This window comes from Pocillopora damicornis, chromosome 1 (genome assembly GCF_964200805.1).
Source record: "Pocillopora damicornis chromosome 1, jaPocDami1.2, whole genome shotgun sequence".
Classification (NCBI taxonomy): Eukaryota; Metazoa; Cnidaria; class Anthozoa; order Scleractinia; family Pocilloporidae; genus Pocillopora; species Pocillopora damicornis.
In genome coordinates this window covers 20,244,953-20,270,940 of record NC_142670.1, presented here as the reverse complement: position 1 = coordinate 20,270,940, position 25,988 = coordinate 20,244,953, and the positions used below count along the sequence as shown (strand labels likewise).

Here is a 25,988-nt window from a genome sequence, read left to right as displayed (position 1 = left end):
AATCTCATCACGATCTGCTGGAATCCGTTGTCTGACGTAGGTTCTCGGTAGGGGTACGATAACGTCGTTTTTAACTCGTGAATTGCGCGCATGCGCAAGAGCGAGTTATAGATACGATGTGGGGGAATGGCATTCGCTCGCTCGATTGGTCGATTCCTGTAAACTTTTTTTCGATTTTAGGCTTTTGAGTGCATTTGATAGTTTTGGGCGAGTAACAAACAAACGAAATAGGGACCTTTGTTGCTAAGAATAGTGGTGGGGTGAAAAAGAAGCCAATGATAATCTTAAAAGAGTTTAAAACTGTACGTTTTTCATCCGTGAATTAAAGTTTGCCTAATTTCCGAATACACTTTTGTCTTTCGCGGCGTATATTTCATTTATGGTGTCAATGCTTCTATTTTTCAATGTATATGTGCAGGAAAATGATAATTGTCCGAAAAAGAAAACAAAGAAAACAAAGAAAGGAAGTTAAGGAAAACGAAAAAATAACTGTCAAGCTAAGGATTTGATCCACCTACTTTTACAAGGAAAAGATTGTGAGACGGCTGCTTTACCACAAGACTATCAACGGCATGACCCGACCACTAGGGGATACTTTACGTATTAAAAAGTGTTGCATATAAAATGCTGACATTTCGGTTACTTCCACCGCGGGCTCTAAATAATCGAGTCGAGCTGCTCGCCGAGAATCCGATATTGAAGTGTCGATCGCGGCCAACTGCTCGTTAAGTGAGTTGGTGAAGGCTGTGTTTGCTATTCCTGGAGCTGTATCGATGTTGGAAAGTAATTCATAAAGTTTGAGCCCACAAAGGGCTTAGTGAATGCTTCTGGACTGGAGTCGTTCATTGTTGTGAGGAAAAGCCTTCGTGCTATTGTTCAGGTAAGCACTTACAGTTTGTAGGTTAAACGATAAAAGGTTTTTCATGGATATCCTCGATCATGGTTTATTTTTTTCTAAAAAAAAATTGGAATTAATAGATCGCCCGTACTTCGGCTGTCCTCGGAGAGTGCTCGTAAAGTCACCTGACAGGTTGGGTAGAATGTTTGCGTTCGCCATTTTATAAATTATGGAGGGCTACTACGCAGTGGGCGCCTTCGTGAGTGAAGATGTTTGTAATCAGTCCCCGGTGTATCCAGGGACAGCAAAATCAGTAAAACCGTCGTCTAGCCAGGGTTACTCTGAAGGCGATGACAAGTACCAGGCGTGTTTTCAGTACGTCGATGTCCCCGTTCGCTGGGGTTACGCCATAACTATGGAAAGCGAGAAAGCCAAATACAAACAAATTAAAGCAAAGTACAAGCAAATCAAAGCCAAGTACGAGCAAATAAAAGCCAAATATGAGCAGGTAAATGCCAAATTTGAACAAATCTCCAGATCTGCCAACCAGACATGTGAATGCAACACTTTAGTGGTAACTGACCAGCATGCCAAAGACAAAACCAAATTTAACGACCAGGAAACTCTGCTGAAAATGCCAACTGATAATTCAGTTGAATATCTTGATTCACTAAGTCATGAAATTATGAAAAGCAGAATGTCAAGGACCACGGTTGACGTTTGTACATGTACACGAAGGTTGCATTATAGAAGGAAACGTGAAAGAGAACCCTCCAGAATTCCATATAGGAGAGTCATCAAACTGTTCAGAAAAACCAAAGTTTTTCGAAATGCAGCTAAATCATACCTTAAAAAAAGCATTCCGAGTTCATCTAAACTAAAACTTTTGCTGTCTGAGCGTAATTGTAGTTATTTCAGTGAACGGTCAGTCAGATCTAAATTTGTATTACCCTCAAAAAAGTTCTCTCTCAGCCAAAATGTGTACCTATCTGTTGTGCGACTGAGAACATTAAAGCATAAAAAGTTGCCCTTATTTTGCATGCGTGTTAACGGCAGAACGTTAAAGAAATTAAAACACATTCCATTCGAAACTTACTGTGTATCTCACAGAGTCATCTCTCTGAGTGGCGATGTTGAAGAGAATCCAGGGCCATCAAATCAATGCAGTGCAACCAATACTTGTAATTTAGCAGCATATCGTTCCTCAATGGCTAATTCAGTTTCATTATTGGAAACTAGGTTGTCTGAATTAAATAGAACTGCAGTTGATGTTGGGGGAGGTGGTGACTGCTTTTTTCGAGCTGTTTCACATCAGCTTTATGGCAATCCTAATAACCATTCTCATATACGTAGCCTTGGGGTCCAGTATTTACTGCAGAACCCTGAACAATTCATAGAGAGTAACACTGATCATTCTTGGCAAGACTATTTGAGCATTATGTCATGTCAAGGAACATGGGCTGATGCAATTATAATTCAAGCAGTGGCCAATTGTCTAAATCTGTCAATTCATATTGCCGAATCAATTGAAACTTTTGCTTCTGTTACTGTTGTTCAAGCAGTGAATGTGACAGGGGAATACACAGACATTTACATTGGACACAGAAGTGAAACTCACTATGTTTCTACAATAGAAAAGAGAAACTGTCGGGTTCCGAACAATAAAACGTGTGATCAAAGTATAGTTGAAAAAAAAAAATTGATAAACATGAAAAGCGCAGAGCTGATCAAAGTTACATGAAAGAATACATGAGAAAGAGAAGAGCTAATGCAGATTTTAGAAAAAGAGAGAATCAACATTCTGTGCAAAGGTACAACAATACTGAAACAATTAGGGAGAAAAAGAACCAAACTGTCACAGAAAGGAAAATGACCAACCCAGAACGTGTAAGAGAAATTGACAAAAGGTCTAAAAGGAAACGGAAAGCAGAAAACCCAGATCACATAAAGGAAATTGCAAAAAAGTCATCAAGAAGACAAAAAGGTGAGAATTCAGAACAGGTCAGAGAAATTGACAGAAAGTCGTTCAGAAAACGTAAAGAAAAGAATCCAGAACATAGAAAAGAAGTTGATAAACAGAGTTTTAGGAAACGGAAAGCAAAAAATCCAGAACATAGAAAAGAAGTTGATACAGAGAGTTTTAGGAAACGGAAAGCAAAAGATCCAGAACATAGAAAAGAAGTTGATACAGAGAGTTTTAAGAAAAGGAAAAGCAAAAAATCCAGAACATAGAAAAGAAGTTGATAAAGAGAGTTTTAGGAAACGGAAGGCAAAAAATCCAGAACATAGAAAAGAAGTTGATAAACAGAGTTTTAGGAAACGGAAAGCAGATAACCCAGAACATAGAAAAGAAGTTGATAAACAGAGTTTTAGGAAACGGAAGGCAAAAAATCCAGAACATAGAAAAAAAGTTGATAAACAGGGTTTTAGGAAACGGAAAGCAGATAACCCAGAACACAGAAAAGAAGTTGATAAACAGAGTTTTAGGAAACAGAAAGCAGATAACCCAGAACACAGTGAGCAAGTAAACAGAAATGCTAAAGTCAGGAGAACTACTAAATTCAAACTATCAAATTATTCAAATATGGCTATACCAACCAATGAAAATCAATTTGAAAATGCCCAAAAGTCATCACATGTATCAACTAATAATGATCAGTTGTTACAAACAGGGAAGAATGAAAGCAGTGTTATTTCTTTAATAAATTTGTTTCATGAAAAAATTAAATGTGGCCCAGAATACATATGTACCTGTTGCGACCAGTTGTGGTACAAGTCTTCAGTAGTGAAGTGTAATGCTAACAGGTACAAGGCATGTTCACAAGATCTTGTTGAGTCTTGTGTTACTGGGGTAAGAAGTGTAGAAAATACTGAATGGATTTGCAGAAATTGTGACTCAAATCTCACGAAAGGCAAGCTTCCCAGCCTCTCTAAAGCCAATAAAATGAGTTTCCCTAAAAAACCTGACCTGTTAAATTTAACACCATTAGAAGAACGGCTTATATCACCTCGTATTCCATTTATGCAAATTCGTGAGCTACCAAGAGGTGGCCAGTTGTCAATTCATGGAAACATTGTCAATGTACCAAGTGATGTAAATTTAACTGTTCACTGTCTGCCAAGGCCCATCAATGAATCACAAACCATTCCAATAAAACTTAAAAGGCGTCTGATCTATAAGCATCATTACCAGTTTCAGAATGTTAGACCTAAGAAAGTATTAGATGCAGCAAAATATCTTGTAGACACAAGTGATTTATTCAAGAGAGAAGGTATAGAAGTACAAAATGCTTGGTTAGATAACATAAGTTTGCAGTCTAGTGCCCATGAAGACTGGAGTGAATTTGTTGAAAACTCTGACACTTCGAGTAATAATGAGTTACATACACAAACAGATAAAGTTGTTCTGGAGGATAAAAGACAAGATTATCAAAAGAGCATTTCCAATGCAGATGATGAAAATCCAGGCTGTGAGAAAGAAGATAGTGTTGACTGGTGTGAAGTTGATGAACGCCCATCAGGGGTTACAGATACACTATTACAGGAACCAGATGTAGTAGAAAATGTAGACAGAATAATTTCTTTTGCTCCAGGAGAAGGGAATAGACCATTAGGAATATTTATGGACAAAGATTCTGAGTATTTATCATTTCCCACAATATTCTGTGGAAAACGGAGACCTGCCAACAATGAAAGAAAGGTCCCTGTATCATACAGTACAATTTGCAAGTGGGAGCTAAGATGCCAGGATAGAAGAGTTGCAATGTCTGTACCAAACATTTTCTATAAGTTAAAAAAAACTGCAAATCAAACAAATTCAAGATAGTGCTTGTATTTCTCTCCGAAAATGTAAGAGAAAAGGGAAAAAGTACACTGCTGGTGAATTGAAGTCAGAGGATTATCTTAATAAGCTTATACATCTTGATGAAGGTTTCAGAGTTTTAAAAAATCTTAGAGGGTCACCTCCTTATTATGAAAAATGTAAAAAAGACTTGTTTGCTATGATTCGTCAACTAGGCAACCCAACATGGTTTTGCTCTTTTTCAGCTGCTGAAATAAGGTGGTCTCATCTTCTCAAAACTTTAGGTAGAATTGTTGAGAAAAAAGAGTACACTGATGATGAAACTAAACAAATGACTTGGGAACAAAAATCAGATCTTATTCAAAAAGATCCTGTCACTTGTGCAAGGAACTTTGACCACATGGTGCAGTTATTTATTTACGATGTTTTAAAGAGCAATGTAATGCCAATAGGAGAAATAGCTGATTATTTTTACAGAGTTGAATTTCAACAAAGAGGAAGCCCACATATTCATGGTTTATTTTGGGTAAAGGAAGCCCCACAATATGAAAAAAGTTCTGTTGAGGAAATTGTGAACTTTGTGGACAAGTATATCACTTGCTATAAACCAGACAGTTCAAGTGAAATGGAAGATCTTGTAAACTTACAATTGCACAGGCATGCCAAAACATGTAAGAAGGCAGGGCATAACATATGCAGGTTTAATTTTCCATTGCCACCAATGCCAAGGACAATAATTTTAACACCTCTTGAGAATTCCTGCTATGATGAAAAAAACCAGAAAAATATAAAAGAAAATGCTGAAAAAATAAAAGAAGTCCTTGACAACATGAAATGTGGTGAAGCGATCACATTCGAAGATTTTCTTAACAACTTACAATTAACTGAAGAAAGTTACATCTTAGCTATAAGACACACCCTAAAGAGGGCAACATTATGTTTGAAAAGGGCACCATCTGAAATAAGGATAAACAATTATACCAGTGTTTTACTCAATGCCTGGCAAGCAAACATGGACATTCAATATGTACTAGATCCTTATGCATGTGCTACATACATACTTTCTTACATTACAAAAGGACAGAGAGGTATGAGCAGGCTTCTAGAGAAGGCATCTGAAGAAGCCCAATCAGGTAATAAAGATATTACAAATAGAGTGAGGCACATTGGAAACAAATTTCTAAATGCAGTTGAAATCAGTGCCGAAGAAGCTGTTTATCTTGTTTTACAAATGCCCATGAGAAGATCTTCCCGTGCTTTTCAGTTTATTAGTTCATCACCTCCAGATGACAGGACATTTTTGTTAGAGAAACTGGATAAGCTTAAGGAATTGCCAGACAGTTCACCTGACATAGAATCTGACAACATAATTAAGCGTTATCAAACGAGACCAAAACAGCTAGAAAAGTTGTGTTTAGCTAACTTTGTTGCATGGTATAACTGTGTTAAAGATGAACATGGTAATCGGAGTGAAAATGGGTCATCAGTCACAGGTCTTGATGACTTCTTACCAGAAACAAGCTTTGATGACAATACTGATGATGACCCTATCAATATTAACGTCAATGAATGTCAATGTGAGCCACATGAATACAAACTTAAAGGAGGAATGAAACTAGTAAAACGAAAGAAGCCTAAAATCATACGATCTGTTAGGTACAATAAAGATAAGGATCCAGAAAATCATTTTCGAGAACAGCTTATGCTTTATACACCATGGCGAAATGAAACCACTGACTTAATGAAAGAATATCAAACTTACCAAGAACGATTTGAACAGGTTAAGGATAAAGTTATCAGCAATAGGCTTCAATATGAATACCATTCAGAAATACTAGATAAAGCAATGGAAGATATGAATAATGCTGAATATGACAACTTTGACACTGTTGCTCCAAATGCAGAGCATATCAATAAGCAGGACTGTACTGTCAAGGAGAAGTGTAGTGAATTATTTGGTTGCTTTGATCCTGGAAAAAACAAGGAGCATAACCAGTATGATTTACTTGATGATATTGGAATCTTCCCTAGATGTGATGATGAGGAGGAACTTGTCGTAAAGCGGATGTCAGACAATAATTATTATGCACTTGTCCGCTCTTTGAATGAAAAACAGAGACAATTTTTTTATCATGTGTTACATTCTGTAAAAACTAGGGATGACCCTCTTAGATTGTTCTTAAGTGGAGGTGCTGGAGTTGGCAAAAGTACAGTCACCAATGCATTGTATGAAGCATTAATAAGATATCTAAATAGCATTGCAGGGGAAAATCCAGATGATGTTAAAGTTGTAAAAGTAGCTCCTACTGGTAAAGCAGCTTTTAACATTAAAGGCAATACATTACATTCTGCTTTTAAGATACCTGCCAATAGAGGTTTTGAGTATTGTACACTGGACAGCAACAGACTAAATACCATTAGAGCACGACTGAAGAAACTTAAGACAGTTTTTATTGATGAGATATCTATGGTAGGAAGTGGCATGTTTAACTTTTTGAATGCAAGACTGCAACAAATAATGGGAACAAAAGAGCTATTTGGTGGAATTAGTTTAATAACTGTTGGAGATCTTTTCCAGCTAAAACCAGTTTTTGATAAGTGGATCTTTGAAAATTCTGTGATAGGCTACAGTGCTTTAGCAAGTAATATTTGGACAGAGAATTTCACCCTCTTTGAACTGACGGAAATAATGAGACAAAAGGATAACAGAGAATTTGCTGAGCTACTCAATCGCTTGAGAGAAGGTAAACATTCTGAAGATGATGTAGCCATTTTAGAACAGAGACTTCTGAAAGTCAGGCCTCATGAAGATAATTACCCTATGAACATGACACATTTATTTACTACAAATGCATCCGTAGATGCTCACAACAACGCCCTGTATACTATCTCTAAAACTGATAAAGCTCAGATAAAGGCTGTGGACATTGTAGTTGGGGATATTAATGATGATCTGAAACAACAAATGAAAAAAAAAATCCCAGAGGATCCTACAAAGACAATGGGTTTGTATTCACTTGTGTCTGTGGCAACTATGGCAAAATATGACTTGACAACTAATATTGATTTGACTGATGGACTCACTAATGGTGCAGAGTGTATGATAGAGAACATAGACTACAGAGTAGAAAATTCCACCAGGCCAAGTATTATTTGGGTATCATTTCCACATCCTGAAATAGGCAAAAAGCTGCGCAGAGAATATGCACATTTATACAAGAGAAGCATAAATAAAAACTGGCCACCAGTTTTAGAAGTAACAAGACAATTCCGGATTAATAAAAAAAGTCAAGTGCAAGTTCTTCGACGGCAATTTCCACTTAGACCTGCTGCTGCTAAGACTATTCATCGCTGTCAAGGTGACTCATTAGATGAAGCAGTTGTTGACTTTCCAGCATCCACAAGGGAGCATATGCATTATGTTGGTTTAAGCCGAGTAAGAAACAGTTCTGCACTACATGTTCTCAATTTGAATGAAAACAAAATCAAGGTTAGTGAGAAAGTTAAAGATGAAATGAGGAGACTTAGAACAGAAGCAAGTCTTCTGCCATTAGCAGTATTACAGAATGCAGATTCACCCGAAACAAAAACAATCTTATTTCAAAATGTCAGATCTCTCCACCTCCACATAGATGATGTCCGAAGTGATTACAATATTCAAAAGGCTGGTGTCAACATTTTTGTTGAAACAAAACTTTGCTTGTTAGATAGAGATGATGTGTATCAGCTCAGGGGATTTACACTTTACAGAAATGACTTCAATCACTCCAGTATCAGAACTTGTTACGGAACAGCTGTGTACATTAAGAATGATTTGAACTGCACTCACTTACCATACAGATTCAACATTAATAATGTTGAAATTACCATTATGGTTCTAAGCCAACCAATTCCAAATTTTCATGTTATTGGTATCTACCGCTCCAAAACTAAGGTACCAATTTCACATTTTCTTGATGCTCTTACTCATCTGCATAACTCAGTGTTAACAGTCCCCACAATTCCCACTATACTGATGGGAGATTTCAATGTTGATCTAATGGAGGGGTCTGCAGAACAAAAGGCTCTCAAAAAATATCTGATAACAGACCGAGGATACACACAGTTGATTGAGCAGTACACTACTGACTACCGTACACAGATAGATCACATAATGTATCACAGCTTATTCAATCTGCAGGTACCTTAGAGTCATACTACAGTGATCATAAGCCTATCTTTATTTCCTTACTAACTGTTCACAAGTGACTTAAAAGAGAAACATTATTGAAAGTATGTCCTGAAAAATACATTTGACCTATTTTTTTTTTAGAGTTTGTTGTTCACAATGATCAATCTTAGTCATAGCCACCATTGTTTGTTTTTGGTTTTTCATCACATCTTTGATTTTTTCTACCTGTATGAGAACAATTAAATATTCTCTTTATTAAATAAGATTTTCTTCAATTTGAAACCAAGTTTTTATATCAGAAAATGACTTTAAATCTCATTATACATGGGCTGCTGTATGCATAGTGTCCAATTTTCTAGCTACAAGATACAAAGAAACATTGCTTAGTTTATATAAGAAAAACACACTTGGTACGTGTCTGACATCCCCCTCCAAAACAGAGTGATCAACCTGATACAGAGGTGGGTAACTTCTTTGATTATAATGTTTGATAAGAGGGTGGGGTGTGGGTGGGCCAACAGCTTTACTAAAACAATTGTTGTTAACACTAGTTATATCTTCTTGTAAAATTGCAGATCATTCTGAGCTTATATCATATACATTGGCAACTGGACTATGGAAACTACTAATACACTATAAGAATTGGAATGATATACAGTCATGTAGTTACTTGCACGTGGTAATTGACAGAGATGTACAGCACTGCAGCTGACTACATTCATTCTGGATTTAGCACCAGTTACTGTATCTGAAGCTACAAATAAATGAACAGTGTGAAAAATGCAAGCACAGCATCACTGGAGTTCATGCAGTTAATAACACAAATTATAAAGAAAGAAGTACATGTATTATATTTGTTGGAACTTTTTCTGTCTACTTCACTGAAAACAACGATGTGGTCTTGAGAACTTAACATCGAGTAATGTATTCAGCAGCTTCCATCCATTCATTGGTTATATTCATACTAGCACCATGAACTTCTATCATGACTATTTCAACTAGTAACAATAACGTTTTGTACAATAGTTGAATTGTAAACTGCACACTTTCAACTATTTGGACCCTGTGATTTCCTTCCTCAGAATTATTTGTTAAATAAACTGGCTTGTTAAGGCTTTGTATGAAGCACTGATACTGGTAAGTGCCAGTTTTATCTTATCGTAGTCATAATTACCACAACAAACCAGTTGATGTAAAACCACCATAAATGCAATCAATTTACTGCCAGACTGCTGGATAATCAAAGATTTGAGGAGAACATTTGATACTTTCAGTTAGCTTGAGTTCACCTGATTTCATAGTTTGACCCTCCTTCATAGTAAATATAGTAATTCCTTGTAAACTAATTTAATGCATAATGGCTTGAGTTGCCATTGGTAAATAACCAGTTTTACTGGCAGACATATTTTCAAAAAACCAAGTAGAAATATACATCTCATATTTATCTGCACCGTTTCCTTGATTACACTCAAATCTGGGTGAGTCACTTGCAGCTGATTATAATCTATACTGTGTAATTTTACAATCAACCCTCCTTCACAGTGCAAATCTCACAAGCTCCTAAAGGTGCATTAATCTTTTAGGAAATATTTGGATGTCCTTTAGAACAGTTTGAAATTTTCACTAAGGAGCCACAAGTCCTTGGCTGATCGGAAGTTCCTGAATAATAAATTATCAAAAACATTCACCACTCTTAACTCACTTTCTCATTGCTCTTCCACACCCTGTTGGAGGGGACTCTCTTGTGAAAAGATCGGGGATGTTTTTTCACTTATCAAGGGTGCAAATCTCACTTAGGGTGCCTCTAATTTTAGTCATTAGTACCTTTTGGGGTTGCACACAAAAAATTAAAATATAAGGAGAAATGCTGTCATTGTAACCCATGTTTAAGTGATATTTCTTTTGAGTCAAATAAAGTTAAAGCTACAGCCAGATTGGTCTCATTTAAGAGTTGAATTCAAATATCCAACCTTTTTACTTTGGAGTACCCCACCCAGGTTATGTGCAACATTGGCTCTACTGTAAGTCATTTCCAGCTACCTTGGAACATTACTTCCCAGTGCAGCCCTCACACTCTCTTATCAAGAGCTTACCCCTACACACAAGCAAGGGTGTAGCTAGAGGGTTCTGCGGTGCCCATGACCTCCCCCTCCCTTAAAAAGTCTTTTTTGGGCAAACAACCTACAAGAGGTGTGGAGGTCGACATCACCATCTGGTGACACAGAGTGACCTGACTCCATCTCTGAAAAGTTACTTACTTCACCTCTGCCACAGTCACGTTACACACCAAAGTAATCAGCCAAAATATTTTTCAACCTCCGAATGCATTCTGATGACAAACCCTAGGATTTCAAGTTTCCTTAAAATAGGCCTCTTTGGGTTAATATTACCCCATGCCGTTAAGCATCAAGTGCTTAAATTTGCTCCACTGTTTTCAGACCTGAACCGCCCGTGCCGCGTGGGAGACTTGCACGAGAGAACCTTTCCCCCCTATCTCCGCTACTAAGCAGAATGTTGTCTCCAAACTTTCTCTTTTGTTAGAGGATCTATACACCAATCAGAATCCGTGTTTTGCGCAGTTATTTTGATAACTTTAGGGGGTAGTACAAAGGCGTCATTTTATGTGTTCAGTAGAAATGATCAAATTTGAAAAAATGGCGTACGCATGGCTGACTTTCAATATTTTCAAAATGGATTTTCCGTTTCTTTCCGACCATTTTAGACCTCCTGGAACACAAATGGAAAGAAAAAATACTATAGAATAATCTGCTCGAAAAATAATAGACATCAAGGTCTTATAAGCGACAAAATATGCTTTCGAGTCGACAATACTGCAATTCTCAAAGGTGATGCGAATTAGGGCCGCAAAGTGAAAACCAAACTATCGGACTTCAAACGAGGCCTAGCGACATCATGAAGATTCCACGGCACGGTAAATATCATGATTGAGTAATTGGATGTCCAAAAATTATTGTTTAATGGAAAATTTTGCGTTAAAACGTAGAACTTTCAGTATTTTCAACATAACGCTGCGCAATATTCTTGCCGTGAAGTCAAGTAAACATGGATCTACGCATGATGAATTCTACTTCGTGGGTTTCGCACATGTAAGAAATTCGAACGTTCTAACAGAAAATCAAGAACTGTTTTGAATAAAGCTTTCTTCCCGAAACGTTCCCTGGTCACTTTCGTCTTTCTTCTCGTTTATAAATTCCATGTAATACGAGATCTCCCCACACACTGATAAATTTGCATATTCACTTTGAAATCCAATCTACATACTTGTTTGCACACGTGCGCAAAAGTTCATTGATTTTTATCTTTTATCTTGATTTTAGAGTAAAAACTTAGTATGCATCTATCGCTTTTTTCGTTGAAAGCAAGTTATTTAAATGGTCTTCTTTCACCTGAGCTTGTTTTTGGGAAAAGATGATTTATAAAACTTTACTGCGCATTGTGTTTACTTTTCCGGTTTCTCTAAAATTTTAACTTTTGGATAGGCACGTGTTACACGCACGTGTCAATGTGTTAAGGAAAGATGATTTATTATCACAGATTTCCTAACAAATTCAGTACAAAAAGTAAAGTGACACCAGAAAAACTCAGATACTTCACAGTGAACTGTTGTTTTTATTGTAACTTCATTTACAATTTCATACACCAAGACTCCTTATTCGTAAAGGAGGAATTGTAAAATCTGACTGGTCTCTAAATTAACAAAACCATAACAGGGAAATCCAAGGATAATGTAACAGTCGGAAAGATTCAGACTAGAAACTGACACTGAAATCAATCAATATGACCAGCTCTTTTAAATACTTTAACTTTTTAAACTTCGCTTGCCGTTGTTTCTTGTCATTTCTGCAGCCGATTTCAAGTTATTGACTGTACCATAAAAATCTAAAACCTAAAACGCTCAGATGATCTCGTTTAAACACTGTACAACAAAAATTAACAAGAAATGAGTATTAAGCCTTATCTTAAAGAGGAAAGTAGTAATATTCTAATCACTGAATTTACATCTGTTGATTTTGCTTCACTTCCTAATCTCCATGCAAACTCAAACACTGCTCTTGAATCTCCCGTAAGCTAATATAGATTACAACAGCAGAAAAATCCATATAAAAAATTTAAACGATCAATCCTTCACAACATGAGACTTCCTGGAAGTATCAAAACAAATGGAACTGACAAATCTAAGACTGCGTGACACCACATGTTTATTTTCAAACTTCGAGTCTTCAATAAAAAAAACAATTTTACTCTCTTTTACTGCGCTTTAGTACATATTGGAGCGGCTTAAACCTACATTTGACCATACCACTAAAGCACTGACAGAAATTTGGCATAAATTAATTTCTCTTTCACCGTTTCATTTCGTGAGTGAGATCAAAACGGATATTTGCATTGCAAGGAAATTGTTATCATTCAATGAACGATGATTCCCAGAGCCAGAAACCTAGCTTAGCAAAAAATTAATATCTCGCAAAGACTGGTGCCAAGTATCAAGCGGCAAAACATAAAACAAACGCTTGCACGACCCGCCAAAATAATACAAAGCCACCCAAAAGTAAACATCCAGCGTCGCGCGGTCTCGTGCGCTTTTTATCAGTTGACTCAACGAAAATTAATTTAACGTTGCATGAAATCCTTTAAGATCTGCCCTTGTCACTCTCCAACATGTAAAAATGAGCCTTAATTTATTCAGGAATGCTGACAAACTCTTTCAAAGGAAAAGACTCCAATAACTTCAAGGCCTTAACACCATTTGAAGCTAAGGCTAACAATTTGAAAAATATTAAACATTTGAGCTTCTGGCTGAAGTGATGTATAGTTCAAAACGACTACAGTACCGTGACAACAACCAAAATAAAAATAAGCTTACATTTGCCTCACGTCCTTTTAAATGTAAACGGCACGGAACAACAACAACACAGTTTGTTTATCCTAGGACTTACTTTCCAGCGACTGCATTTAGGACAATACATGTGTCATTGTTATACGTAATCGTAACGTTTTCCATTAACAGCAACATCTCTTCCACTTCACCACCAGTAAGATTCTTGCAGTCGGGGACCAGTTTTTCCAAAACATCGTTGAACACGGTAACGTGAACAGGACTGCCATCAGTAACCTCCATAACCACCAAAGCATAGCGACGAACGGGGCAGTCCACAGTTCTCATGGAATAGCCGCATCTGTCACATCGCACAACAGGGGTTCCCATTGCTTGAAGAATCTTTCTGGAACATTTTCTACATTGAAGATACGACTCTACTTTCTCAACACACTGAAAACTTCGGATCGTTAAGGTGCTTGAAGCAAATCCTCCTCGTATTTCTTCATCCGTTGCCAGCGGGATTGCTGACAAACATTCATTCATCTCTTCCGCTCTGATAGTACTGCTCACCACTGTAGAGACTTTCTTCTTGCCCAACCACCGTCGAACTTGTACAGGAAATATAGTGTACACACGGCCAACTTCCACAGCGGAGATATGACCCTCCCATAAATCCAGCTCAATTTTACCCGTTTCGTCCGCAAACAAGGCGTTGGCAACTTTCAGCCCCCTGGATTTTGTCACTGTTGGCTCAGCTACACCAACTATTTTCCCGCGGATGGAAATCAGGTCTCCCTCGTTGGAGTTGTCAATGATTTCTCTTACTGCCATTCTCTGCTCCTTATCATTGCTCCCTACTTCCTCGAATTGAAACGAGTACTCTGTTGGTTGCGGTGAAGAAATTTTGGTCATATCATTGACGATGACTTTGGACCCATGCGACGTGTAAGTAAATCTCTGCAGCTTTACTGGCGTGCGCGACCGCTCACTATCAACCAAAAGCTTTCTCTTGGTCTTCGAGTATATCAGCGCGGGTAGCTGCGTATCACTTGAGGTCTGAAGAACCATTGTCGAATAATCCATAGTGTTCCGCTTATTCCTTCTGGACTCCAATACTTTGTGCACGTACGCTATTATGGCATCACGACATTCATCGCGCGCACTAGATGAACTCGCCATTGCATCATTACTTCTCTGTACGGAACCTTCGCCTTCCCCCATTTGCTTTCCACTGTTCGAGGTTTGTGCTGAACCTTCACCTTTCTGAGAAGTATTTGACGTTTCTTCTCTACTGATCCAGTTCATCGCCGACGCAGGCTTAGCAGGTTTAAGTCTTCCACAGTCCTTGGTCTTCTTTCTTATACCGCTTTTGGAAGACATTCTTACAACATACCCTAAGCCTTATTGCGTCATATGAATTGCTGCTTGTGGCGAAGGTTTTGGCAACTTTCCACAAGGGACAACACCCTAAAGTCTAGTCCCCTCAACTTAGCTCCTAGGACCTCCCGTTCACGCCCCTATAGAAAGGGGCCTTCCATGTGCAAAACGTGGCTCCGAAAACACATAATTTGATTGGCTGGATTCTAGACTAACGTCTTAACTAATTTAACGCTGATTTTCTTCTCCAAAATTTCAGCTGCCTCACCTCTTACTAAAACCATTCGATCGCAGCAGCCGATTATTCTATTTACTCAGCACCCGCACCATCTATGTTATTTTTCTCTATAATTGAACGCGGTGTATTGGTGGTTTTAATATTTTATTGCAAAGATATGTTAGAAAAGATAACGATGCAAACAACCCAGCAATTCTTAACTTTTTTGTTGTTACTGAAAGAACCTTGTTAATTGCAGCGCATGCGTAGTAAGTAAAAAAATTGGGATTGAATGAAAAATTGCTTTCTCGGAAATACGCCTATTTCTTGGTAACCACTCATTAGAATTTCACGAAATTTGGCGCGAAAATACTTAAGGAAATAAAAACAGGAGTATTGAGAAAAACCAAACTTTAACAAAGGAAATTCTAGATATTCCAGTGAACCTTCAACAAGGAATACTTGAACATCTCTGTTAAATTATTAGCAAAATGGCATTAACATGTGATTATCGTTACAAGCTTGTTCATGCAAATTATGAGAGAATCTAATGACTCGATTTTCTATAAATAAACAAAACCAATTTTAAAGGCCTGTTTATATTTATTTATGTTGCCATGGCAACGGCACATACGTCAGCTTAACAATCTAAAAACTAACGTCTGTGTTGTTAACTTGGTTGCTGCCATTTTTGGCGACTGAGGGATCAAGGGTTTTAGAGAAAAAGGAGAATGAAACGCAGGTATCAAAAACCGTGTTCAGCCACCTTAAGTATCAGCAAACACACATTCTGCCAGCATACACGATATACATTTATTCAGTACTGAGTTGGCAATGCATTACAGGGCAATTTCAAATATGGCTGCTTTTGGCTGTTTTGTGACCGGAGAGAGACTTTGTTGCCATGTTTTGACTCATATTTCTCCCGACAAAAGCGAAAAAAGACCAGATTAACAGTTGTTTTCACTTTAATTTATTGTGTGACAGATTTTATGACCGTTTCCATGAGAAACATCTCAGCCAGTTAGAATGACCGCGAGTCAGAAAAAACCTCAAATTTACTCAGTGGCATTGCCCCTGGACATGTCCACGATGACCGGCGATGGTCGCACAGACTTGTCAATGAAAATTTTTATTACTTTGTTTCTTTGCTACATTAGCGAACACTGTACTACTGCTCGTACTCTGAATATGACAATCAACCACAAAATTCCCTAAACCAGATAACATTAAACATAATCCAAAAAATCATATAAGTCATCTGTCAATTCATGAGTTTGCTCACAGAGCACTTTGATCTTGAAAGTGGGAAGCCATTAGCCCATCTACCGCTTTAGTATCGACTTCTTGGGTACCATGCATAGTAGTGAGCAAAGGTTTGGTTTCACTTCCTTTAACACCAAGCCTTCTTAACAAGTCTTCCTTAATGAATGTTCCACCACTGGCATTATCAAGGAGGGCGTAAACACATATCTTGTTGTTTGGATCGTCCTTGTGGTAAAACCATACTGGGATAATACCCATAGCAACTGGTACGTCACCGGCATCTGTCACATTGCAAATTGCAGTACACACGTTAACGACTCGCTCTTCCGTTTTCTTTTTACTGGCTTCTGATTTCTCATGTTGGCCGTTTCCACCTTCCATTTTCGCCTCTTCTGATTTCCAACTGTAATCATGGAGTGACGTTGGGTGTTTCTTATTGCAGATCTGACAGGTTCTTTTACTTTTGCAAAGCTTAGCAATGTGTTCACAACTATAGCAACCGAAGCATAAGCCTTTCTGTTTGATAAAGCTTCTCTGCTCCACTAGCGGTTTTTTAAGAAACTCAGCACATTCGTCCAGATGATGCGCCTTAGAGCACAATGTACAGCTGATGGGGTGAGAATTTCCTCCACCTGCATTCTTTCCTGCCAAGCCTGTTGCAAAGTTGGTACCCCTTCCTCTCTTGGGTTTGCGTTCGTTCTGTTTATGGTACTTGTCAACTGCGTTCATCGGTTTACTTATGCCTTCCTCGGAATAGATTGGGTCTGTCGCTAAATTGGCTTGCTCTGATACAAATTGGCAAAAGTCATTAAGGCTAGCTGTCTGTCCCTTGACACTCCTAATCCTGCTAACTCTTTCAGTCCACTTACTACGTAGATATCGCGGCAGCCTTTCCCATAACTGGCTCATAACATTGGCCGTGGAACCAACTTCAAGCAAATTTAAGCGGAGGAATTTCTCCTTAGAAGCAACAGACTAAAAACAATGAATCTCCGTAACTTCTATATCGGCGTTTGCAAGAGCATCCTGTACAGACTTCGCTGTTGTAGACCTGTAGTGGAACTGTGTTTTGTATCTGAATGCAAAAAAGAAAAGAAGAAAGAAAAAACGAAGCCGAATTTACACCTCAGGTGTTTCCTTCGGAAAGCCCAAGTAATAACCCATTTAGGGACACACAAAACAGTACAAAGATGAAGAAGTTTGCTAGTACCTATGACATTGATTATAGGTGATTTGCTGATGAGAGAGAGAGCGACATTTCCAGATATCGAGATGTTTCTCTCATTTCTTGAGTTTCGGTTGCCAATTGTCTGTATTGGTATCATGTCCAAAAAACGACAGAATTTTTATTGTCGTCACCTGTCTGCTGATTTTTCGTTTTAAATCATGAGTGACCTCCATGTCAGACTCCAAAACAGGAGCAGAAGGATCGACAGGAGCAGGCTGCACAGATGCTGAAGATTTGGTGTGTCCAGAAACAGGAATTGGCAAAGTCGATCGATGAGAACAGGCCGCAGGAGAATCAGGTAAAAGAGCAGGAATTTGATGTTGAGGTGGATCCTGCGGAGATGCGATCAAAGTTAAGAGGCCATCAGAATTTAGCATTGGTGAAACAGGCGAGGAAATGTCAGTAGCAGGTAAGTCATTAGAGCAAGATGGGGTGGCATCAGCGGTGGGTAACACGACAGGAGAAGGAGATTGTTCAGAAACAGCAGAAATATAAGGAATGGCAGGCAGTGCAGACGAAAGGGGTAAACACTCCTCACCCCGACCATCGGCTAATTCATCCTTTGGAGCAATTGTGGGGAAGAACCAGGAATAATCACAATTGACACCCAAGTGCCCTTCTTTGCAAATGCAGCATAAGGTTGGCAGAGAACATTCACAGGGTTTATGGCCAAGTTGGTCACAGTTGAAGCAGATCTTATTTGGGCAGGTGCTACTAAAATGACCGGCGTGGTTGGATTTACAACAAGTTGGTACTTGGGATTGATAGTCAAGAAAATTTGGTACTTCCCGAACCAGAGAAAACTTGGGATAGGTTTGATAATTTGAACGCGATAATGCCGGAGGCTGTTAAAAACATTAGGGAAAAGGAAACAATGAATTTTGCTGGCATCAATATCTGTGTTGGTAAGTGCTTCAAAAACCGATCTTGCCGGTGTAAAAAAGGCTGTCTTAGGGCACTGCGGCATAACATTTTTCAAGGATACAGTGGGCTGTCTGCAAGGCGGTGAGCTAAACAAGACGGTAGAGCAGCTCTCAACATGTACAAATCCCCATTCACAACACTCCCAATGAGCATACCATCATCTTCAGGTGGCAAAGGCAATAATACATCCTTATTATTCTCTGACACTAAAGTCCTCATATGGCATAGACATTTCTAATACAATTGCCTCACTTGAATCAACTGACATGTGAACTAAATAACCAAAAATCGAAGAAAAGCTTAGGTTAATAAACTTACGAAACCCAAAAGGGCGCAGCAACAACTCACTTGTTTTAGCCAAAAGGCCAAGAAGCAATGCCGAAGCATGCCCTTGGTGAGGGGGGTGGTTGAGGGATGCTTCCCATGGTTTATGATGGATAGAAGCAGGTTGCAGGTGTCCCCCACAAGCCCTTGTGAGTCCCGCAGACAGTCACAGAGGCTGATCCATTTGGTATCTCCTTACTGTAAGATTTTATCGCTAGATACATACACCTACGGACCTAAAACATCGTGCGATAGATTTTTAGGACACGTTATGTCTTTAAGGACCCCTCCTTCCCTCCCCTCTGCACAGACACAGGACTGACAAGGCACAAAGAATACACCGTAATCGCACAAGACAGAAACATTGTAAACCGGCACTGTATGGCATGGCCGTTCTCCAAAAGAAACTGTGCGGGCTGCTTGTGACACATAGCTCTCCCCATTGACCACAGTTCTGTCTTCAGTATCTTCAGTGTTTGTGCATAGCGGTGATAACGAATCCTCATCTCCGTCAGCTTGAGCACAAGACTCCGTAATCTTATCTACATCCACTTCAATTGGAGAATTTGACTTCATAGAACTGATAACCAAAGAACATAAAGTGAATGAAATATATAAACCCTCCAAGAAAGCACTTACTTGATCTGAGCCATAAGGCCAAGAAGTGATCAGATACAATACTTTATTTCAGAATAACATACAAAAACGTAGTTATTAAGAAAAAGGAAACCCAGAGGGTTAGCCCTATGTCAAGGGTCTCCTAAAGAAAAAAATATAAATTTATTTAAGGTCACTATTTAAAAACTAGTACTAGAAATATAAAAAAGTCAAGTGAAAAACAGATAAGTATCATAAACAAATATAAAATTGCCATTCAATAAACATTCATATGATTCTTCAATCTTAATTTAAACTTTTTTAATTTAAACTGTGTTCCTGCACAGTTCAAAATAATCGCTGAAATTTAATCCATTCAGATTGAATACGATTTTATAACATTCCACCAGGGAAAGAAAATATCTCCTTTGTTCTAAAGAGGTTCATTTAAGAATTCTACACCTCTCCTCGTACACCATTTCTTGTCTTCTTTGGTTTAAAGCGATTCTCGAAGCTCTTCTTTGTATCTTCTCAATTTCATGGATGTATTTGGCTAGGTGAGGTGACCACACCAGGCAAGCATACTCCAAGATTGGACGAACCAGGGTTTTGTACAAATTTGAGAAAATATCTTTATTTTTGCCGCCTACTGTGCGCTTAAATAGGCCAAGAACCCTATTTGCTTTGTGAGCTATTTGTTCCACATGTTTTGACCATTTCAGATCACTCACCATAATAACTCCAAGATCTTTACAATTAGATACATTTCTTAACTCGGTGCCCAATATATTATACCGTGTGGACCTTTTGTCTTTGTTATGTGAAATTGTCAAATGCTTTTGACAGGTCCAGAAATATTACATCAGACGCTTTTGACGAATTTCTTGTTAAGCACCAGTCGTTATAACAGCTTAAGAGTCGCGACACTGTTGATCTGCCTTCCAAGTAGCCAAATTGGTTTGGGTTTAGTAGTTGATGTTCAGTCCAGAATGAGACAACTCTTGATGTTACAATCTTCTCCGCTATTTTGCTAATGATGGATGTAAGCGAGATTTGACGATAGTTTTCCTTTTTGTGTTTTGATCCCTTTTTGTGGACTGGAATATGTGCAGTTTTCCAGTCACTGGGTAGCGAGCCAGATTGAAACGACTTGTTGAATAGATTACAAAGTGATGTAGATAGTTCCAGTGCGCATTCCTTTAGAATACGAGGCAATAATTTATCAGGACCTGGAGACTTGTGTATGTTTAGGTTTTTCAGATGTTTTCCACTTCGTTAGGTGTACCTAATACATTGCATAACTTTTCATCGAGAACATAATCAAATTCCAGAAGAGTCCTTTGTTCATGTGTGAATACTGATGCAAAATATGCATTCATATGTTGTGCAATCTCTTGATCACCTGCGATTTCAGCACTTCCTTCTTTTAGGAACACTAGGTCGTTAGTACCTTTTCTTATTGATCTCATGTAGTTCCAAAACGGCTTGGAATTATTCTCTACTTGTAATTTATCAGCGAGTGCTTTAAGATGGCTCCATTTGGCCAAGTTACATTTCTTTTTCAAAGTGTTGTTCAAAGTACAGTAAGCGACCCAGTGATCCTTGCTGTTGGATTTTTTTAGCTTTTTTGTAAAGCTGTTTCTTTTTCCTGCTCAATTTAATTAAGTCCTTCGTAATCCATGGAGCAATGTTTTTTCTTTTGTGCCGGTACTTGGGAATACTTTCGTTAACCACTGTGAAATAAAGATCTTTCCATACTTCTCAGTTAACATTAATGTCCTGTTGTTCTAAAGTTAAGTACCAGGGTGAGTAACTGAACAGAGATCTTAGATGGCTCCAGTCTGCCTTGTTAAATGCGTGATTTTCTTTCGTTGAGATTTCTTGTTGGTAGGGGCAAGTGTTTACAATGAATGTTATTGAATTATGGTCAGAGAATGGTTCACTGACTTCCTAGTTATTTATCAGGTCACTGTTTGTCGTCAGTACTAGGTCTAATATGTTATTACATCCGATGATGATTGCAGCCGAAGGAATTAAAAATACGTGAAGAGAATCAAAGAAAATCTTTCGCTCTGCAACATTAGTGGGAGGGTAAATTTTAACTAAATTAACATCTACATCGTTGTTCCTGATCAAAATACTGACAATACAACTGTGAGTCCTTTTTCCAAGAGACAATTTCATCTGAACATTTGGATGAAATCAAAGTGACCACACAACCCTGTCTACCAGAGGCTGGAGACCAAAAACTACAGCCCAGCCATCTGCGAGACAGGGAGTTAATAGTGGATTCGGAACTGACTAAAGTTTCTTGAACAAAACAAACATCACAATTGGAAGACTTGATCGATGAAAATTATGAGTAAGGGGGTTAGCAAAGCCCCTTGCATTAACAGTTAAAAGCTTAAAAAGAAAACTCTTGGAAAAAAAGACTCACGCATGAAAACTAAACTCACTTATGAGCAGGTTTTTTCTTTCCTTTCTTTGTGCGCTTCAGGGACGCGTCCGCCAATTTCCTCTTCAGGTCCATGGTGACGTCCATACCGTTGTCCAAGGAGTCGGGCGGCGATGAAGAAGGATCGGCGACAGGTTCAGAAAGAAGAGAAGGAGAATAAGAACTGGAGAATCGGGAGAAGAAACCAAAGGCGAATCGCTAGAGTCGAATAAAACAGCATCAGGAATAGAAGAAGTATCGTCAACAGGCACATCAGCGGGGGAAGGAGTTTCAGAGATTAATGGGGAGGCGGGAAGTAGATAATCTGTGCCTCGACCATAGGAGCAATCTCTCAAACCATCATTGTCGTCAGATTCTACCGCGACATCGTCCTGCTCGTCGGTTGGAGAGACCGTAGAACAACCACGAGTATGTACAATTGATCCCCAGATGACCTTCCTCCTTACACAGACAGCACAAAACAGGACAAGGACAATCACGGGCCTCGTGGCCGAGACCCTCACAATTAAAGCACACACGGTTAGGACAAACATTACTAAAGTGACCAGGACGATTACACTTATGACACGTAGGGACTTGAGAACTATGTTTTACAAAGACTTGAAACTTACCAAAACGGAAGAAGCTGGGGATCGGTTACGAAATCCTGACGCGGTAATGACGGAGACCATTATAAATATTTGGGGCCAACGAATGCTTGCCCCGACGGTAATGAAGGACTTCGCAATCTGGTGAAAGGCGCTTGATGATTGCGAGATATGAAAGTTCGAAGGGAGCGTCGTAGATTGTTAGAAAGGTCAAAGGCTTGTCCACGTCCTGCAGAGCAAAATGCTCGGCATCTACCCGGAGCGAGTTGAGGCATAGAAACTTCTCTTTTGCCAAAATAGACTTAAAGGTGACAGTGACCTCTCCGTTCATCTTTCTCTGTAGACATGCAATTTCCGCCGGGTCAATTTTGGCTTGCTCCAGGGCTTCAAAAACCGACTTTGCCGATGTATTTTTACTTGGCGTAAAAAACGCTGTTCGTGGCCGCTGGGGCATCACAATTTCCGAGTATCGGGCTCTTTCCTGTCGTGGTGGGTATTCATACGACACAGTTCTCGCCGCCCGCGACGCGTACGAGTCGCCGTTAACAACATGGCGGTCTTCACTATTTTCCATATCATCTGTACTCACAGGCATCTCATTATTCAAATCAGTCGCAGGCATCTCATTAACAATCGTAACAGGCGTTCCACTATTTCCAACATCCATCTCTTGACAAATAACTTTATCACTCATGAAGAAAAAAAGACTAACACAATATCGCACTGGGCATAAATAAAAATACACTTACTTGTGTGCCTGATCTAGCCAAAAGGCCGAGAAGGGATGCCGAAGCATGCCCTGGGTGAGGGGGTGGTCGAGGGATCCTTCCCACAGTTTATGGTGGATAGTAGCAGGTCGCCAATTTCCTTTTCAAATCGACGGTGACATCCATACCAGTATCCAGGGGGTAGAGCGATGATGAAGGAGGATCGGGAACAGGTTGAGAAGGAGGAGGAGGCATCGGTTTTGCAGCAACAGGTGAGGAGGAACGTCTGGAAGCAGTCAAAAGAGAATCAGAGAGAAGAGCAGGAATTTGATACCGCAGTGGATCAGGCACAGATTCAACAGAGTTTAAGAGGCCATCAGAATTAAGGATTGGGGAATCAGGCGAAGAAACCGAAGGCGAGTCACTAGAATCAGATAAGACAGCATCATGAAGAGAAGAAATTTCATCAGCGGGCACATCAGCCGGGGGGAGAAGTTTCAGAAGTTAAAGGAGAGGCAGGAAGTAAATAGTCTTCCCGGCGACCATATGAGCAATTGCTCAGACCATCATCGTCATCAGACTCCACCGCGACATCTTCCTGCTCGTTTGTTCGAGAAACCGTTGAACAGAACCAAGAATAGGTACAGTTAATCCCCATATGACCTTCCTATCTATAAGTATAACACAACACAGGAGGTAGACAATCACGGGCCTTGTGGCCGAAACACTCACAGTTAAAACACACACGATTGGGACACACGTTACTAAAACGACCAGGACAGTTACATTGACGACAGGTTGGAACTTGGGAATTATGTTTGACAAAGATTTGATATTTCCCAAACCGGAGGAAGCTGGGGATCGGTTTAGAGATTCTGACACGATAATGGTGGAGGCCAATGTAGATATTCGGTGCCAAAGAATGTTTACCATGGCGGTAATGCAAAACCTCACAGTAAGGTGCGAGACGTTTGATGATAGCCAGGTTGGAAAGTTCAAAAGGAGCATCGTATATAGTAAGAAAAGATAGAGGGTTGTGGACATCTTGGAGTGCAAAATGTTCAGTGTCCACTTGCAAAGAATTGAGCCGAAGGAATTTCTCTTTGGCCGAGATAGACATAAAAGTAGCGATAACCTCCCCGTTCATTTTATGTTGTAAATAGGCAATCTTCGATGCGTCGATTTCGGCGCTTGCGAGGGCTTCAAAAACTGACTTTGCTGTTTTGCTCGCCATAAAAACTCCAAGATCTTTATCATTAGATACATTTCTTAACTCAGTACCTGATATATTGTACCGTGTGGACCTTTTGTCTTTGTTATGTGAAATTCTCATGACTACACATTTGGTAGGATTAAAATTGGAAAAAAAGATTTGCACATGATAACACATAAATTCACTTATTTGAAGGTTTTTTTCTTCCCTTTCTGGGTATGTTCTGGTGATGCGTCCACCAATTTCCTTTTCAAATCGACGGTGACTTCCATACCGGATTCCAAGGGGTTGAGAAGGAGGAGGAGGCATTGGTTTGGCAGCAACAGGTGAGGAGGAATGTCTGGAAGCGGTCAAAAGAGAATCGCAGGAATTCGATGACGTGGCGGATCAGGCACAGATTCAACAGAGTTTAAGAGGCCATCAGAATTTAGAATTGGGTAATCGGGCAAAGAAACCGAAGGTGAGTTGCTAGAACCAGATAAGATAGCATCACAAGGAGTAGAAATTTCAGTAGTGGGCACTTTCAGAAATTAGAGGGGAGGCGGTGGGAAGTAAATAATCTTCGCTGCGACCATACGATCAATTGCTCAAACGATCATCTTCATCAGACTCCACTATGACATCTTCCTGCTCATCTGTTCGAGAAACCGTCGAGCAAAACCGAGAATAAGTGCAGTTAATGCCCATATGGCCTTCCTCCTTACAAATACAACACTACACAGGAGAAGGACAATCACGGGCCTCGTGGCCGATACACTCACAGTTAAAACACACACGATTGGGACACACCTTACTGAAATGACCAGGACAATTACATTTATGACAGGTTGGTACTTGGGAGTTGTGTTTGATGAATATCTGATATTTCCCAAACTGGAGGAAGCTGGGGATCGGCTTGAATATTCATACACAATAATGGTGGAGACCGTTCTAGATGTTTGGGGCCAAAGAGTGTTTGCCATAGGGGTAATGCAGGACTTTGCAAAAGGGAGCGAGACCTTTAATAATGGCCAGGTCTGAAAGCTCAAAGGGGGCGTCATATATGGTGAGGAAAGAAAGAGGTTTATCGACGTCTTGTACTGCAAAATGTTGTGTCAACTCGTAAAGAATTGAGGGGGAGGATTTTCTCTTTGGCTGAGATAGACTTGAATGTCACAATACATACATACATACTTTATTGTTACCTCCCCAATGGGGCTTTTCAGGAACAATTATTTAAAGTACTAAAGTTACTAGTAACTACACAATTAAAATTGATTAAATTTAAGAAACATTTACAACATTATCTAAACTTTGTAGTGGAGAAAAATACTAAAAATAAATGAAGTTTAGGGAGTATTTACAAAATTGTCTAAAAGCTTATTCTTTAAGATGCGTTTAAAAACTTGAACTGAATGGCTCGAGGGGTCTAAATTGTTCCAAGGTCCAATAGTTCTGTAATA

General features: G+C 39.2%; 2 protein-coding genes and 2 pseudogenes across 3 annotated transcripts; 2 read left to right on the top strand and 2 right to left on the bottom strand.

Moving 5' to 3' along the window:
- The first annotated feature begins 633 nt into the window (after positions 1-633).
- Positions 634-10,498, top strand: LOC149052661 (ATP-dependent DNA helicase PIF1-like). Of its 2 annotated transcripts, none has more exons than XR_016185803.1 (2): positions 634-880; positions 9,387-9,526. XR_016185803.1 is itself a non-coding variant. In XM_089203739.1 (2 exons), the coding sequence occupies exons 1-2, from the start codon at positions 6,250-6,252 to the stop codon at positions 9,521-9,523; spliced, it is 1,272 nt and encodes a 423-aa protein (XP_089059865.1). In that variant the 5' UTR covers positions 6,097-6,249; the 3' UTR covers positions 9,524-10,498. The 2 variants fall into 2 exon arrangements, 1 of the variants encoding a protein (XP_089059865.1); XM_089203739.1 differs by lacking the exon at positions 634-880 and adding an exon at positions 6,097-7,384 and having other exon boundaries at positions 9,387-10,498.
- Positions 1,238-2,787, top strand: LOC113666084 (uncharacterized). Its single transcript, XM_027181848.2, has one exon. The coding sequence runs from the start codon at positions 1,254-1,256 to the stop codon at positions 2,577-2,579; it is 1,326 nt and encodes a 441-aa protein (XP_027037649.2). The 5' UTR covers positions 1,238-1,253; the 3' UTR covers positions 2,580-2,787.
- Positions 10,499-21,992: 11,494 nt separating the features above from the next.
- LOC149052660 (uncharacterized) lies at positions 21,993-23,293 on the bottom strand (annotated as a pseudogene).
- A 1,438-nt stretch (positions 23,294-24,731) lies between these two features.
- Positions 24,732-25,233, bottom strand: LOC149052659 (uncharacterized; annotated as a pseudogene).
- Between the last annotated feature and the right edge of the window lie 755 nt (positions 25,234-25,988).